At 44.9% G+C, this 17606-nt stretch overlaps 1 protein-coding gene across 1 annotated transcript; it reads right to left on the reverse strand.

The window, feature by feature from the left end:
- Positions 1 to 10: 10 nt before the first annotated feature.
- Positions 11 to 16732, reverse strand: vps16 (vacuolar protein sorting 16 homolog). Its single transcript, XM_036541321.1, has 24 exons — positions 16580 to 16732; positions 15914 to 16002; positions 15725 to 15816; positions 15131 to 15259; positions 14562 to 14706; positions 14315 to 14430; positions 12666 to 12788; positions 12242 to 12297; positions 11661 to 11750; positions 11199 to 11293; positions 9636 to 9712; positions 9326 to 9457; positions 9016 to 9143; positions 8829 to 8864; positions 8577 to 8685; positions 8265 to 8399; positions 7848 to 7956; positions 7481 to 7578; positions 7252 to 7356; positions 6866 to 6943; positions 5401 to 5570; positions 894 to 990; positions 701 to 804; positions 11 to 525 (listed from the first exon to the last, which is right to left on the reverse strand). Exons 1-24 carry the CDS (start codon positions 16627 to 16629, stop codon positions 381 to 383), a joined length of 2508 nt encoding a protein of 835 aa, XP_036397214.1. The 5' UTR covers positions 16630 to 16732; the 3' UTR covers positions 11 to 380.
- Positions 16733 to 17606: the final 874 nt, after the last annotated feature.

The following is a 17606-nucleotide window of genomic DNA, read 5'->3' on the forward strand; positions in this document are numbered from 1 at the left end:
ATGGCTTGGGCCCTCTTTCTTCCAAGGTTTTTATTTCTACACGGACAGGCAAACAGGAAAAAAGTGAAAAGTAATTCAAGAGACATCTCTCCATTGATACACAAAGGTACTGTCCTCTGGTGGTGGTGTGTGGGGAGGCTCCAGGGTTACATGCTCCATCTGTAAGTCTCAGAGTTCCTGTTTCAGAAACGTTATGGCAACGTTACAGCAATGTGGTGAGGATGCCCCTCTCCTCTACCTCCTATCTTACACACTCCTTGTATCCTCTCTGTCACCTGTGCACATCCATCTGGAATGTTCACATGCCATCACTGGGACAGAGGGTATAGGGGGTCTAGCTTTGAGCGAGTTGCCAGTTGCAGAGCGTGCACGATGGGTGGTCACTTCTTGGCAGCAGTGGCACGGGCGCGGTTCAGGCGCTCCATGAGGGCTCGGTCAGTTGTGGGTGAGCAGCGGGAGAGGACCAGGCTGATCTCACCCTCGTTGCGCCTCTCGATGGCTGCCTCTGCCGCCCCCTCCAGCTCCCTGACAGAGACACAGCGGTACAGTGGCCACACAGCATTATGGTTTCTCTGTGAGACACTGTGAGAAAGGTGCCCTGGATTACAGGTTTTTGTGCATACAGATGAACAGGGCACAGGCATGTGTAGACAGCAGAGGTGAAAAAGCGGACTCGTGCCATCGACAGACAGACACTCACCCCACCGCCAGGTATGCTTTGACCTTTTGCTCCGGAGTGACCTTTGAAACGTACTTCTTCGCCTCATACTTATTGTGATGCTTCACGCAGACCTCCACGAAGGGCTGGTGGAGACACAGAGGGAGAAGTCAGTGTACAAGCACATCGCCGCTTTAGAACAGGAGGTTTGTACCGACAAAGACGAGGGTCGCACCAGGTATCCGATGGGGGACTTCTTGCTCTTGGCAAATTTCTCCAGTTCCTCCCAGTCTTCTTTCTCTGCCAGTGCTGTTAACTTCAGCCACCAATACCTGAGTGAATTGACAGACAGACACTGGATGGAGACCCACTGCTGCTCCCCAAACTCCACCCACCCCCACCAGATGCACCCAAACCCCACCTAACTTTTTTTTTCGGTGACGCTTGGCGCCTCCTTTCCCCAAACCTTTACCTCCCTTTCTTTTCTTTTTTTTTTAAAAATATGTTTATTAGATTTTTCAAGAGAGATTACATTCTTATAGATGACATCACTCAAGAAGTATAATCAACACACATTAAGTGCACATTAGTATACTCAAAGAGCAAGAAGAGAGAAAAAAAAGAAAAAAGCATAACACATCAGACACTACATCAATGACGTATACATACGTATCTTGCACACGTTCATTGTATACACAACATTCTATTAATATCAAGTACTTTATATTTGACTCTTTCCTAGCTACAATATATTAGATCACCATATATTTACGATAAAAGCACATTCCATGGCAGTGGCATTCCTTTCTTGCTGTCCAGAGTTCGTCTGTGATTTAATTCAGTCTTTACTTGTTTGAAAACTGATTCAGCTGGTATAAATATACAGTAAGTCGTCATTCTGGAACGAGTTTTCCACAGTTTCATTTTAACAATATTTACTACGATCCAAAACAGAGAATGTTCTTTCTCACTCAGTTTCTTATCAAAAAGGCCATAAAAATTGATCTCTCGTTAATACTAACTTGCAGACCAATAGATTTCACCATTTCTCAAACAGCGGCTGACCTGTCACATTGCAGTATAAAATGTTCCAGGGTTTCATCCTCGTCACAGTTAGGCATCAGACATACTGTATCTTTGTTTTGACAAAACAAGACCATTTAACCACAGCTTTTACCGGCAGTCTTCGTACTGCTATCAGCCATGTGATGTCTCTGGTCTTTTCTGTCAAGTTTTTGCACATTAGGTGCTGAACACAATTTTGGCTCTCAGATAGCGTCAGGTTTTTATAAACGACGCATCCACCATAATCTGTGTTAATAACTGAATTATATATTTCCTTACTGGAATCTGTGCCCCAATTGATGTTTAGATGTTTATATTTGTGAATGAAATCACCATATATCAGTTTATAATATGGAACTGCATGTCTACCCTTGTCCATTTTGTGCTTCCAATTTGCGATGTCTCCAATCTAATTAATCTGTCTATTAATTCCTTTGGCTACAATTTTACACATGGCAATTTTGCATTTGATTCCAATATGTATTGCCCTCAATCCTCCACTTTGTTTTGATTTGAATAACAGGTCTTGTTTAGTTCCTTCCCTTGTTGTGCCCCAGATTAAGCGGCAACACATTTTATTGAGCCTCTGGATACAGGGTTCTACAGGTGGAAACACGGAAGATAGAAACAGTTTGGACAGAATGCACATTTTAACCAGGTCTATGCGAGATGTATACGTAGTGTTTTTGTCTGACCATTTCTCCACTTGTTTTATTTCAAGTTCCTTTTAATTCAAATTTTTCTCGCTGCTGTGTTCAAATTAAAATACCCAGTACACTTATCTCATCCTTAACAGAGACATTGATTGGAAAACATTTATTAGGATTCCCCAGCCATACACCTTCCGACTTTTCCTGGTTAAGTTTAGCTCCCGAGACTTTTTCATAAAATTTAAAATGTTCAGTGATGATATTAAGTTTTTCTGGTGTTTTTTTGAGAACCGTAATATCATCTGCATAGGGAGATATTATGAATCTCTCTACGGCGACCTGTACACCTTTTAGCCGTGCGTCGCTCTTAATTCTTTTTATTAGTGGGCTTATAGCCAACACATAAAGTGCTGCACTAAGTGGGCAACCTTGCTTTACGCCACGACGTATTTCAAAGCATTCTGTCAGATGGCCGGTCACATTAACTTGCACAATAGATTTAGCATATAGACACATTACTGCATCGATAAACAGTTTTGTAAATCCATACATTTTTAGAACTTCCCATAAATACTTTCTGGAAACAAAATCAAATGCTTTTTTCTGGTCTAATGTGATGTTATAGAAGTCCTTGCCTTGAACCCCACCTAACCTCACCACCTGCAATAAATTTCTGTCCAACTCCACCAAAACCCAGAGTGACTCTGCATCCAAAATATGCTTGACCCCACACACTGTCCAACCCTACCAACAGCATCCAATCACAGCTAAACCTCAACAGTTCCATCCAAACTTAGCTAAACCCCAGCAATTACACACCAACACAGCTCTGTCAAGTCCAGCTGGGCTTGACCCATCCAGCTGTACTCAAGCTGAGGAAGAACTGATTCACTCAGACCCTGTGTTTCTGTGTTTTCTGCAAAGAGAAACACTCAAACCGTACCACACCCTGCCAACCCTGACCAAACTCAACCACACCCTGCCAACCCTGACCAAACTCAACCACACCCTGCCAACCCTGACCAAACTCAACCACACCCTGCCAATCCTGAGCAAACGCAACCATACCCTGCAAACTAGGGCTGTCCCGAATAGCATTTTTTGGGCTCCGGAGCTTCGGTAGTAATCAACAGCGAATATTCAAAGCTTCGGTGGGGGGGGGGGGGGGGGGGGGTTGCTGAGCATGACTCGGAAAGGACTCAGCCAGACATAGCGTGTCTTTCAGTTTAATTAAAGGCATTAATTTTTAAGTCCATTTGAACAACGTCCGTTTGCATATACGTCCATAGTTCCATAGGGGTATAATAAAGTTTAAAAATCCCGCACGCGACAGGTGTATCTCATGTCTCATCGAAATAAAGTGATTGCCCTGCCAGGCGTATAATGGTACAGTACATAGTACACCGTATACTGTAATATAGTATGGTGTTTGCACAACGTCCAAATCACACAACAAAATCTATGTGCTTTTTGTGACATAATAACAGCTTGTGACAATTTTTCTTATCATGGCTAAATTATAGACCTACATATATGCTGATAATAATAGGCTCCGAAACCGAGACAGCGCCTGACAAAGCACTGTGAAACAGAAGCACAGAAGTAAGCTATACTAGCTCCAAGAAATTTAAGATTTGAGATTTATATTTATAAGATTTATATTTATTTATAATTTCTTTATTGTCATTTCTCAGTACTCGCATACATTGAAACGAAATTTGTCCTCTGCATTTAACCCATCCGATACACTCATCGCTGTCACTGCTTACGGAGCCGTGGTATTTAAAAATGTTCTCACACCCCACTGGAAGCAGAGAGAAGCATGGCATCGCTGCAGCTAGCATTCTCCCAGGGTGACAAACTTAGCTAGGGGTCGGTCGAAACAATTAGACCCTCCGTTCAGTCTCAAAGCACAAGCTTGGCAATTGCAGGCTACTTTTTATTTCCCATCACCATGACGTTCACTCTTGTGAGTGAGAGGGATGTCAGACGCCCAAGCGGTATATATATATATATATATATGGTATATATTTCCATATTTCCAACAGTGCAATTAAAAAGTATTGTTAGGAGACAGTTTTGTGCAATGGCATGGCGTTTGATCCAGAGACACGCGATGTGTATTCAAATACAAACGCTAGAAACAAGCGATGTGTATTCGAATACAAAGCGATGCCGCTACATCCGACCGGAGCCAAACGGCGCCTCTTGACGATAACAGTCTGCGGAAGACGGGGTTCCCCATGACCATATATGGACCTCACTTCCGTCTGAAGTTTGAGTTTGAACCCTATGGAGCCAATTAGGTTACAAGGCTCAGGAAAGACACAATTAGAGTGGGAGCTGTTTAGCTATGCACAGCTCCACAAAACCAATCAGAAACAGCACCCCCACTGGTCATTATAACTCACATGTAAATGTAACTGTATAAAAAACAACGAAATGCTATACTTGTTGAACTTCTCCTGCATGCTGATGTTTCCACGGCCGGCTGTGCAAATAAACCTTCCTGTCCTTTTTATGAACATCAGATCTGCCTCTTTGTCGGAAAGAAACACGTTTTGGTATTTGGGACATTTACTAACAGTATAAATGTAGTACAAGAACGTGCTGACAAAATGTATTCTGCAGTTCGCCTTAATTGATAGCCCACATTTAGCAAAAAAAAAAACAATATCCGAATCCCACAATTGAAAACCAAATACCTATCCAACGAATGAATATCTGAATAGTCGAATATTCGAGTCCAGCCCTACTGCAAACACTGACCAAATTCAACCACACCCTGCCAACCCTGACCAAACTCAACCATACCCTGCCAACCCTGGCCAAACTCTACTACACCCTTCCGATGCTGACCAAACTCAACCAGACTGATTACTCTGCATATACTCAGCCAGACCCTACATACTCCACATACACTTAATTCCACTCAAAGTCCACTAGACCCTCCCATGACTGCCTCTCCTCTGGCCCCACGCCACCTGCTGTAAGCACCGCTGTTGCGAACTCTGGCACTGTCCTCACCTCTTGTCCGGGACGCGGAAGTCCTTGTAGAGCTGTTCGGCCTGCTTGTGGAGGCCGGCGGTGAGCAGGCAGTGTATGGTGTCCTGCAGAGAGCAGCCCAGCACACGCTCGCCCTTCTCCTCCTCCACCCGCCTCTGGAACCGCAGCAGACGCATCTCCTCCTCTGTGGCCTGGGTCAACAAAGGGGGGGTCAGCAGGACAGTTCTACAGAAACCCTCAAATCGGCCTGAGGCTGACCCTCTTAACCACAGTATGAGTGTGTCTGTTCCCCCTCCTGCACAGTCTAACTGCTGTTCCACTAAGTGTGGTGAGGTGGACAGGAAAGTATTTAATAAAAGGTATTTAAAATTTAAAAAGGTATTTAATTTACAGCTAAGCTAATTGCTTTAGGAAACACTAAATATCCACCTGTATACAGTAAATGGATAACCTATAAAAATGTGAGCTATGCGAGTCATCCCGGACACAGACGTTTACCGGACAAATTTGAAACTTACCAGTCATGTTTCAATAACAGTCTATGTTACAAATGCAAATATAATGTACACCTAGGTTGGGGAAAGAATGACAACAACCTCAAATCACTTTGACTCTTTAATGAACAGTAACTATTAAACAAAACAAACAGTAGCGATTGAGCAAAACCTCAACATTAGCTGCTAAAATGTAGGCTGTTATGAAATATCTGTAACGTGTAACATCTGCAGCCTATTTAAAAAAAGGCTAAGCCTGCATGGCATGAAATGTAGCCTATAGGCTAGCAGGTAACATTTTACTTTCTCCTTTTTTTCTTCGCGCAAAGTGCACTGCTGCCGACTTGAAATCAAATGTGTCCAATGTGTCTTTGCAGCCTGCAATGCGCATAAGCCGTGTCCCTCTCTCCTCCTCCAGACGACTTCACAGCGCCGTCTTAATTCAATTTTGCAGAAAGAAGCCCCTCTCGGCTGGGCCTAATAGCAAGTATTGCACAATAAAAGAGTGCACCCTTTTGGGGGAAAAAGGTACTGTATGCTATTATTAGGCTGTTTCGCTGTCAAAACATGAATGTCCTGTTTAGGGATAGCCTTCATTATAGCTACATTTTGTATGAGCATTATTACCAGACATTTTGACCGGCAAATTTTTAATTTATTGGTATTTTATCAATTTTACCAGGCAAAAACCGGTAATTACCGGATAACAGACCCCCAATTCCTATACAGAAAGAACTCCCATGTTCCCTTGCTGTATTATGTTCCCTTAATACAGGAGATCCACCAGAATAAATCAAGGGCAAAGCTGTACTCAGTGTACATGGGAAACACCTGAAATCCTAGCCTGTTTCTATAAATGTCATACTCTGACCAAAAATGGTTGTGGAAAAGGTTGTGAAATCTGTCCCTGTGACATCCACATGAATCATAAGGACATGGCAAAACACAGAGGCCAACAGTCCTTTAGGCCCCCATGTGTTGTGCCATCTCACCTTGGCTGCGAACTCATTCTTGGCCTTGTTGTACTCGTCCACTGCACTTTGGAGTAATGACATGCGGGCCTCTAGCTTCTGAAATCAAACAGGTGTAGACACTTTAATGTGATTGTGTTTGGATATGTCTCCCATCTGAACAACTACAACACTGTCTGAAATCACACAGGTGTGATTACACTGCAATGTGACTGTGTCTAAACAACTGCAATGCTAAGCGTCTGAAATCACACACGTATGTAAACACTACAACGGGACTGTAGTTATGTTTATGGTCCAATTGCTATTCTAAAAGATCTGCTTTGATAAAAAAAATGAGTGGAAGCAGCTGGTCTGGCTAAATGACCTACTGAGTCACACAATGACACTGAAAACTGTGCAATTACCCCCTCCTGGTAACTGGCTCTGACGTAGAAGTTTCCCAGCTCCTGATGATCATCGTCCTGATTGTACAGGTCCTTCAGCGTTTCCTGCTCTTGGTGCTTACAGAACTGAGACACACACACAGAAAGAAATGAGCTATGTGGGTACCCATGTCGGTTCTGAGACTCCAGTAAACGTACCCTTCTGCATTCAATGCTGGATCTCCATCCAGCAGAGGGCGCTCCTTCTTACCTGTCGGTAGAGACTAAGAGCGACTGGCTGGTTCCTCAGTGTCATGAAGAAGTCTCCCCTGTTCATCTCGTTCTTCAGATACGTAACTACCGTGTACACTGGAAATGGGGGGGAGAGAGTTGAGTGATAGAGCAGGGAAGAGCATCATGTACCTGTCTCAGTGTCTATTTGCTGGACAGGTGGTGTGTGTGGGTGTCCCGTTTGTGTGCTGTACTCAGACCAGTGCAAAGTTCATGTAGCCATGGTAAGAATGAGTATCCGTGTGAGTATCATTGTGCAAGTGCACTACAAGTGTACTGTACCCAGGTCAGTGTCAGTGTCATTGTGCTGTGCCCAGGTCAGTGAGAGTAGTGGCATATTTGAATACCTAGGTCAGTATCTCCACTCTCGATGGCCTTGCTCAGCGCCAGTTGGCTCCTCTTCATTTTCAGCAGCAGAGGCACCTGCTCCCCAGAGCGAGGCTCAAACTCCAGGAGCTGAGGGAGAAGAAGAGAGAGAGAGAGAGAGAGAGAGAGAGAGAGAGAGAGAGAGGGCATAAATAGAAAATGAACGAGAAGGACAGAGAAGGTGATGTAAAGAGACAGAGAGGGAAGAGGGAGAAAATAAAAAAAAGAGATGAAAATAAGGAGGGAGACAGATGAAGAGGTAAGGAGGGACAAAAAAGAAAGACAGATGAAAAGAGAAAGACAACCAGAGGAACGGGAGTGGAGGGGATTGAAAATCGGAAGCCACCCCTATGGCAATAGTTCCTTCATGAGAATGACGTTGATTGCATCTGCCATACCTTGATGGCCAGCTCTGTCCTGCCGCACTCATAGGCCCTGGCTGCAATCTCTGAGTAAGAGATCCCAGCAGCCTCGCCTAGCTTCTGACTGACCGCTCGGGCAATGACCTCATCGGCCTCTTCCTTCTGCTGAACCTGAGATATACAGAGGAGCACAGTTTGGGGGTTAAAGGAGGTGTGCATGCATGCATACACATACACATGTACACACACGTCTTTGCCGCAGTGTGGCACAGTGGTTAGCAGCTCTGCTCGTAACCCAAAGGTTGCTGGCAGATGCTCAGTGTGTGCGCACACCAGTGCAGTACTCACCTTGCAGCAGGCCCAGTGTTTCAGCACTCTGCTCACCCCCTGGTACTCTGGGGTCTTCAGGTAGCGGCAGATCTCAATGGCCAGTGGGTACAGCTTGCGGTACACCAGCCTGTAGGTGTGTGCATGTGTGTGCAATACAGGGAGAATGAACAAGAGGGAGAAAAGTGAGAAAGATAATGAAAGAGATGCATCGCTTGATCAGCATTTGGATGCAGTGAAGAAAGCATTCTAAAGCATAGATACCTGCCTTACCTGTCTATCAGCACCTGCACAGTCATCTGTTTGTATCTGAAGGAGTTGTTGAGGAATCTTGTGCTGGTTTTCAGATCAGTGCCCTTTTGCTGTGTCTCTCTATTAACCCCATCCTACCCTAGACAGCCTTTTACTGTAAACAGATAACTTTAAGAAAAACATAGATCTCTCTAACAGTAAAGGATACTGGGAGTATGTGAGCGGGATTCCTACAGTGTAGTCTCTGACTGCATTGAGGACGCGCAAGTCTCGACACATGCTGACAAACTGCTCCGGAGGAAAGTTACTCAGGAAGCACTTCCCAAACGATGCCGCCTGTGACAGGGGGCCAGGGGGGACAGGTGAGCTTCAAGATCTGCAGTTCCCTTGTTCATTCCCAGCTGCGCGCTTTCCACGTTCCCTGTCCGCCACAGCCCCTACACCCTCATCCCACACCCTGCTTTTCGCCCACCCCAGTCTCCACCCTCCCACTACCCCCCTCTCCTCTTCTCTCTCACCCTCAGCAGTGTTTTCTGGGTCTCTGGCTCGTGCTCGTATCCGGCTGCCTCCACACACTGTCTGACCGCCTCGCCCAGAAGGTTCTGCTCTTTAATTTCCCGCAGGTACTCGTCCGCCTTCTGACTCTCTTTCTGCATGCACAGTACAGAAAAACACACACATATTAACACACACACAAACACAGTGTCTCTCACTCACCTGATTTTTCACTCTGCATGAGCACACACAAAATGAATACATATACACAAGCACACACAAATACACGCATATTAACACACAAACACACAATATAGTAATATACACACATACCTCGTACTCCTTATGTGCTTCCAGCAGTAGAGCCCCTGGGGCCATAGAGGCAATCTTAAATATCTCCTCGCATGCCGCTGTAAAGAGTGCACAGCAGAGTGATCAGGGTGAAGACCTAAGAACAGGTGATGCAGTCCCGCTAGACTCTTCACTCAGCCTATAGTTTAGAGTGTACACTGATGAGCCAAAACATTATGACCACCTGCCTAATATGCTGTTGGTCCTCCGTGTGTCGCCAAAACAGCGCCGACCCACCGAGGCATGGAATCTACAAGACCCCTAGAGGTGTCCTGTGGTATCTGGCACCAAATCATTAGCAGCAGATCCTTCAAGTCCTGTAAGTTGAAAGGTGGAGCCGCCGTGGATCGGACTTGTAGGTCCAGCACATCCCACAGATGCTCAATCGGATTGAGATCTAGAGAATTTGGAGGCCAGGGCAACACCTTGACCACTTCATCATGTTCCTCAAACCATTCTCGAACAGTGCAGTGTGGCAGGGCGCATTATCCTGCTGAAAGAGGCCACTGCCATCAGGGAATACCATGAAGGGGTGTACCTGGTCTGCAACGATGTTTAGGTAGGTGGCACGTGTCAAATTGACGTCCATATGAATGGCCGGACCCAGGGTTTCCCAGCAGAACATTGCCCAGGGCAACACACTCCTTCCACCGGCTTGTCATCTTCCCACAGTGCATCCTGGTGCCATCAGTTCCCCAGGTAAACGGCGCCCACGTACACGGCCATCCACGTGATCTAAAAGAAAATGGGACTCATCGGACCAGGCGACCTTCTTCCACTGCTCCAAGGTCCAGTTCCGATGCTCGAGTGCCCATTGTAGGCACTTTCGAAGGTGGACAGGGGTCATCATGGGCACTCTGACCAGTCTGCGGCTACGCAGCCCGATACGCAGCAAGGTACGATACGCTGTGTGTTGTGACACATTCCTCCTGCAACCATCATTAAAATTTTCTGTGACTTGTGCCACAGTAGACCTTCTGTTGGTTTGGACCAGATGGGATAGCCTTCGTTGCCCTCGCGCATTGATGAGCCTTGGATGCCCAACACCCTGTCGCCAGTTTGTGGATTGTCCCTCCCTGGACCACCGTCAGTAGGGACTCACCACTGCTGACCGCGAGTGCCCCACAAGCCTTGCCATTTCAGAGATGGTCTGACCCAGTCATCTGGCCATAACAGTCTGGCCCTTGTCAAAGTCGCTCAGGTCTTTATTCCTGCTCATTTCTCCTGCATCCAACACGTTGAAGACGAGAACTGATCGTTCGCTTACCATCTAATCTACCCAGACCTTGACACGTGCCCTTATTTGGAGATGATCAACATTATTCAGTTCACCTGTGAGTGGTCATGATGTTTTGGCACATCAGTGTATACTGCACTGAGGCAAACCTGCTCTTTAACAGCAAAAAAAATTACAATAAAAAATTACAATAATACATTTGGTAGATGCCCTTATCCCTTAGAAGAAAGCATTAACCTTTACAGTACAGAGCACAAAGGGCAGATGGGGTGGACGTGTGTGGGAGTGAGCGGGGTTGGGGCACTGACCTGGGACCTCCTGCAGCAGCTCATGGTGAGTCCCGCTGATGATCCTCACGCCATCCAGCTCCGGAACCAGAACCGACTCATCGTCCAGGTGGTACCTGCACGCCTGGTCAAGGACACTGACCAACATTGACCAGGGTCTCGTTTATGCAGCAACCACGGTGGCAACCGCACTGGGATGGGTCAGAATCACACACCTCCGAAACCTGGTTTAACCTGCCTGTGAACCAAGACATGTGGTCCTCCCTAATATTTCAGTCAGCTTGCAGAGATAACTAAGGTGCACACAGAACTACAGGGATAAATGTACAGTTGACGCTTATGTAGTTACACCCGATTTGCTTTGGGCAAACTAGAGGGGGGCTGGGGGAAATTACACAGGAGACCAAATATGGTCATAGCACAGTGAATAATTTCATTCCAAGCAAGCTTATGTCAATCACAGCAGTGGGGAAAAAAAGATACTGGATGGTGTCTTTACACTCTCCTGCCACTAGGAGGTGCCGATCCCACATAATCACCACTGAGGGCTGTTGGCTTTTGGGTCTCCGACACCTAAAGACATGAAAGCCAGCATAAAACAACTCCACTCAGCAGCTAACTTCATCTACCACAATTCTGGGCAATTGTTTCATAAATTAACTTCTGACAGCAATTCCTGCATTGTTTTCTCATGCCACATATCTTCAGTTTCAGTATTTAAAAATGTACAGGTTCAAACCTAAATTTGTGTCTCACAGACCAGCGTGGGTGTGTCTAAACTAAGCAGAATCACCAAGTGTGCTTTTTGAGAGAGCAGTCTTATGCCAGATATATATTTATTGTTAAAATTTGACTGGAAAATGAACACTGCTCATTGATCATACAGTAGAATTACGCAGCCAGGCTTGAAGTGCAACCAACATGATAAAACAGGGTAGGATCAAAGCTGAGTCATAACACTACGGAACACACATACTTGCAAAACTAGACAGACGTACAGTTGTTGTATATATACACCTAGATATACTAGCAAATGTACACACGCACTGCTCACACACACATACCAGACCATCTGTTTTGGTGGGGTCCTAATCTTGGTGTCCACCTCGCTGAGTTTCTCCTGTGAGAATGAGGTCAATGTCACTCACATCCCTGCATTTTCCGAGCTCACTTACAATATCACAACACCCTCAGTACCACAGCTTACACATGCACAAGCAACTCAAGGGCTTCTTGAAAAGGAGTCATTTCTAACCCGAGTGGGTCAGAGAATTATATCATCTGGATTTCTGTGTATATCCCTAATGTATCAAGGACATTACCTACAATCCATCACTTACAACGATGAGTAAGTAGTGGCTGCCTCTTTTAAAGCACTTGGTAAGGCTGAGGAGGAGACAGAAGCCACAACCTTCTGGGGCTTCTCTGACCACAAGGCCACTTATGTTGTAAGTATGGACTAAGCCCCAACCCCCTACTCCAGCTCACCTTTAGATTGGCCGAGCCCATCCACACATTGCCCGTGTCTGTGAAGAGGGTCAGGTACTTGTAGCTGAAGGACACTGCCATCTGGACAATGCTGCTGGCCTGCGGGGTGAGGCCTGGAGGGGTCTGGCACAGACACACATATGTATATCTGTCATGATGAGACAGACACCGAGGTCCTGACTCATGGCAATCAATTCAGACCTTGCAGCATTTACTGTAGAGTGTTCAGGGTTCCCTGGTGTCTGGGTCTTCTCTGGCTCCCTCAATCCACACTTTCAATCATCTCCTGGCTAACCATTTAAAATAAACCCTTCCTAAGTGGATCCCCTGTACAACCCCCACTGGTCAGATACAATTTGATTCTGGTTGACATGAACACACTGTAAAGCACTTTGATGTCCTTGCAAAACACTTTATCAATACAGTATGTCACTACTGAGCCTCAAGCAGACACAGACAGGCAGCCAGGAGTGCAAGTGCAAACAGGATACCGCCGAAATGCTCACAGTTTGCCCAACACAATATAATCATTTGTTGTTCAGGCCTCACTGGGTTCTGCAATACAGTTGTAAAAACAACAATGACCGAAAAAAGATCAGGTTCTCACAATCCCATATAAATTCATAACAGACGATTAACAGTGAGCTTCTGGAGAAATGTGTTGTACTTCTCTAAAAAGTCACGGACAAAATAAACATGAAGATGTTATGACAAAAGCCTTCCTCAGCATTCTAAGTGTGCTTTACTGTGTGGGACAGCCACCCAATTAACCAGGTGATGTGTAGGTAAAATGTGTCTTCACAGTTCACAGCATATTTATTTGACTTCCCTATACTTTACAGATGTGGCCTCATGTCGCTTCCTCGATGACAGCCATCGAGGCAACAAGGTAGAAATGCGAGGAGAAAATAAGGCAGTACCTAACATGGTGAGGCAAATGGAACACCCATGTTCAACTGAACTGAATTTTGTATTACATTGGAATTGACATGGTATTTCATCCATAAAATGTAATATTGTTTAAAAAGCCAATCCAAGGTTTTTTTTCAGGAAGATTTATAAACTATTCAGTGAAATATCCATTAGATGTGTGCAACTGTGTCTATATATATATATATATATATATATATATATATATATATATATACACACACACACATATATACATATATATACACACATATATGTATGTGTGTGTGTGTAATTACATAGAAAGATAGTATTTCTGTAGGGACTGCTTCAGTTGTCACAGTTGTATCCTATGCACAAGTGAAAAGTATTGACGAGTTCGGTAGTACAGCCACATAATGTGGCACGAGAAGGGCTGCTACAAAAAAAAAAAATTTGGCTGTGATATTTGAATATGAATACAATGTAAGTAGTCGCTTGCAAGCTTAACTTTTTATGGTGTTACATCTGTTAGGCTATATGTCATATAAGTAATAAGGTAATGTCATCCGGGTATCTTTGGCCTACTGGAAATTTCATTTTGTTTGCATTCTGTATACTACATAGTACATTTGGTCCAAATCAGTATACACTGGTAGTATAGTATGCGGTTTCAAATACAGCCCTAGAGTCAGTGTGAATGAGACCATAGATAGAACACATGCATTCACTATGCATTAGTGAATGTACTTCTTCCTCACCACTGCAGTGCAAGCAGTGTTATCCAGGATGTAGAGATCTGCGCCGCTGGCCAGCAACACCTTGCTCTGTCTGTCCTGTGTAAGCACTGCCCAACATGATGGCACCCCCTGTAGCCCTGGAGGAATAATTTCAAAATATGTCATCACAAAAGTGCATGTATTGGATTATACAAGGAACACAACACATGACACAAGGACACAACCAGACACACAAATACAGGCAGACAGACAGACTCAACGAAAATACCTGGAACCTCTGGCAAGCGACGGAGCTTAAGGTCATCGATGTTCGTGGCCAGGGTAAACCGGAACGCTCCTGTGATTATGGCAACGCCTGTTCCATATGGCGAATGGAAAACCTTGGCTTCCAGCACATGGTTCTGCAGGACTTCCTGTAAGTGTGCATGGAGGCAAAGTGAGAGTTTCACACAATGTACTAGCATGTGGCACCACAAACAGATGAAGGGGTGTGTATGTGAGTGTGTGTATTTGTGAGTGTCTTTGTGGGTGTACAAATAATGTAATCATTCATGTGCAGATCCTGTGTGTGGACTGTGTATTTGTGTGTGTGTCTTACGGTATGTTGATGTGTATATGTGCATAGTGTGTACGTGGACGTGTGTATTGTGACCTGTGAATCATGCATTTGTGTGCACAATGCAAGACACTGAAAGTGCGTGTGTAGATGTGTGGATCATATGTGTGCAGGTATGTGTGTGCGTGTGGATTGAGTGTGTGCGCGTGTCTAGACTGTATATCCATGTACATGCGTGTGTGTATGGTCATGTGCATTTGCAGTCTACACTGTGCCCTCACGTTGCCCATGCTGAAGTGCCTCTTGAATTCTCCGAACAGGTCATAGATGAGCACAGTGCCATCCTCCTGGACACACAGCAAGTCGTCGCTCACAGTCCAACCCAGGTGCTTCACTGGCCCACTCTTCCACTGTGGACATATGTGTGTGCCCCCCCCCCACACACACACATACACACACACACACACACACTTGTCAGACAGCAACAACCAGAGACAAACTATAATGACCACTCTGAACACATGCTAACCACCCCCAAACACCTACCACCCTGCACAAGACCACCTGCTAAACCCCCCCAGAGGCTAAGGCTACTCTACCCTGATCCTGGAGGCCTGCAGAGTAACAGTACCCTGGTCCTCCACCCCGGTATTTTTCCTCCCCAGCCCTTAGCATATGTATCCTGTCAGATCGTGGGCCTCGGTCCAGAGCTGAAAAGCTCTGTTAGTTTAGTTACACCACGCCTAAGACAGCCTGTGCACTACCGTGCAACTGCTTACCAAACCTGCATTCTTACAGCAGGACACAGCTTTGACACGTTACTTAATAATACACAACGTAAGCAATCAGAGCAGGAAGGCTGAGTGTCTGCGCACCGGGAAGCTAGCCATGGAGACGCCAGAGGAGGAGTAGATCTCGAGCTGGGGCCGCGCACTGGGGGAGCGCCGCTGCGGCTCCTTCAGAAGTGCTAGGAGAGAAAAACGATTATTAACAGGACTGTGGTACCGCCTGGTTCTACCGACAATACGAAGTGTGTTAAGACAACCTACCCCCCCGTCACTCACCGATCGGGCCTCCATACGGAGCTGCGGCGACCAGGCAATCTCTGAGCCCATCTCTCAAGGTCCACCCCATCTCGTACAGCTCAAACTTTCTATAAAACCGAAAATTACACCCTGACAAATACGTTCTCAACCACTGGCATTCAACAGTCACACAGCTGCAGTTAACCCATACACTGAATTCGGTAACCCACTTATGTCAGAACATCACCAACTGTGACGGAGTGCCACCAAGGAAAGTCGTGAAAGCACGCCGTGTGTAGAAACAATAGTCAGAAACGTGTATTGCTGTAGTACAGAACCAATTCCTGGCGTTTGTGCTAGTAAATGCCAGCATGTGAGTGTATAATGATACAACAAGCACGTCACTACCATGATGCACATCACTTAGGGTGTTAGCTTACTAGCTACATCGACCCACGAATCGAGAGTGAAATAGTGAAATACTAGCTGCAACATGCAACTACAAAACAAAGATGTGCACACAGCGAGCCACACTCCAAACAGCAAAAGTTGGCTGTATTATTATTATTTATTATATTATATTATTTAGCTAGACACCAAGCTAAACCGCTTAAACGCAATGCAGCCTGCTAGCTAACGTTAGCTAAGAAGCTAGCTGGCTATTCATGCAACTTCTTCTGAGCAGCAGAAAAAGCTTGTCCAAACCTGTAGAAAGCTTCCCCCAGCGGATTCCAGTTTGCAGTGACGAACGCCATATTGACCGCTGTTGATCTCTTTCATTCGAACGGATCGGGGTTTGGTGACTGTACCCCTATTGTTTTTGTCACCTGCTCCTCAGCTGACCGACCAATGCCAATCCTTCCGCTTCCTCGTTACGATTTGGCTCTATAGCGACGCCTTCCGCCGAACATAACACACAAGTCTTGAGTGGGTTCTGTAGGTCAATCTGCTTTTCTTCGTATGGAATGTTTGAAACATGCGAAGAGCATTTAGTTTGTTTCTTGTATATGTATAGATACGTGTGCATCTTTACTAGTCAACCAAATTCGTTTACTTCGGGATGAAGGACCAAGGGACTACAGTGCAAATTTTAGACCATATTCTCAGGCCACTAGTGCTTTGAAGTTTACGGGCAATTTCTCAATGTTGGCGACTTAGATATTTTCAACTGAAGCACAAATTAAAGAGCAACTTTATTTGCAAACAATTCAGAGGAATGTACAATTAAACAGAACACCATAAACACCCACCTTTCTATTTACAAATAGAAAATTATTACTCAAATTTTAAACATTGCACTTTTGAAAAATTACATTTTTATAGAACAATGTACTCAGTTGTACATTTTCTGGAAATTATTCAGGATATCTATAACTGATATTAATTAATATGTTTATAGTAGTAGTGCTGATGCGTAACACATGTTCACATCAACCATTGTGCAGTTAAGAGGATATTTTATAAATCTATTTTTATCAGAGTTTATCATTTATAATTGATAATGGATCATGCCAGCGGAGTTTGTAAGACTATCATTTGTTCTCATTCAAGACATAGGACCTTATTCTATATAAACCTTCTGGTCTCCATAATCATTGACTTCTCTTTAAATGGATGAAACACAAAATAATAGGTAACAACAAATTTGCCATCAACATCAAAGATTTTCTAGTTTGAGGGTGTGGCCAGTTTTTTGATGAGAGGCTAAACATCATTGCAAATTTGATCGGGA

Source organism: Megalops cyprinoides, chromosome 11 (assembly GCF_013368585.1).
Source record: "Megalops cyprinoides isolate fMegCyp1 chromosome 11, fMegCyp1.pri, whole genome shotgun sequence".
In the NCBI taxonomy this organism is placed as follows: Eukaryota; Metazoa; Chordata; class Actinopteri; order Elopiformes; family Megalopidae; genus Megalops; species Megalops cyprinoides.

What these genes read in the sequence shown, in the direction of transcription:
- vps16 (XM_036541321.1), bottom strand. Translation starts at nt 16,629, where the DNA reads ATGGCGTTCGTCACTGCAAACTGGAATCCGCTGGGGGAAGCTTTCTAC. An exon ending in TGGGCTCGGCCAATCTAAAG is followed by an intron (nt 12,298 to 12,665) that starts GTGAGCTGGAGT and finishes TCATTCTCACAG; the next exon opens with GAGAAACTCAGCGAGGTGGA. An exon ending in AAGCACATAAGGAGTACGAG is followed by an intron (nt 9,458 to 9,635) that starts GTATGTGTGTAT and finishes CTGTGCATGCAG; the next exon opens with AAAGAGAGTCAGAAGGCGGA.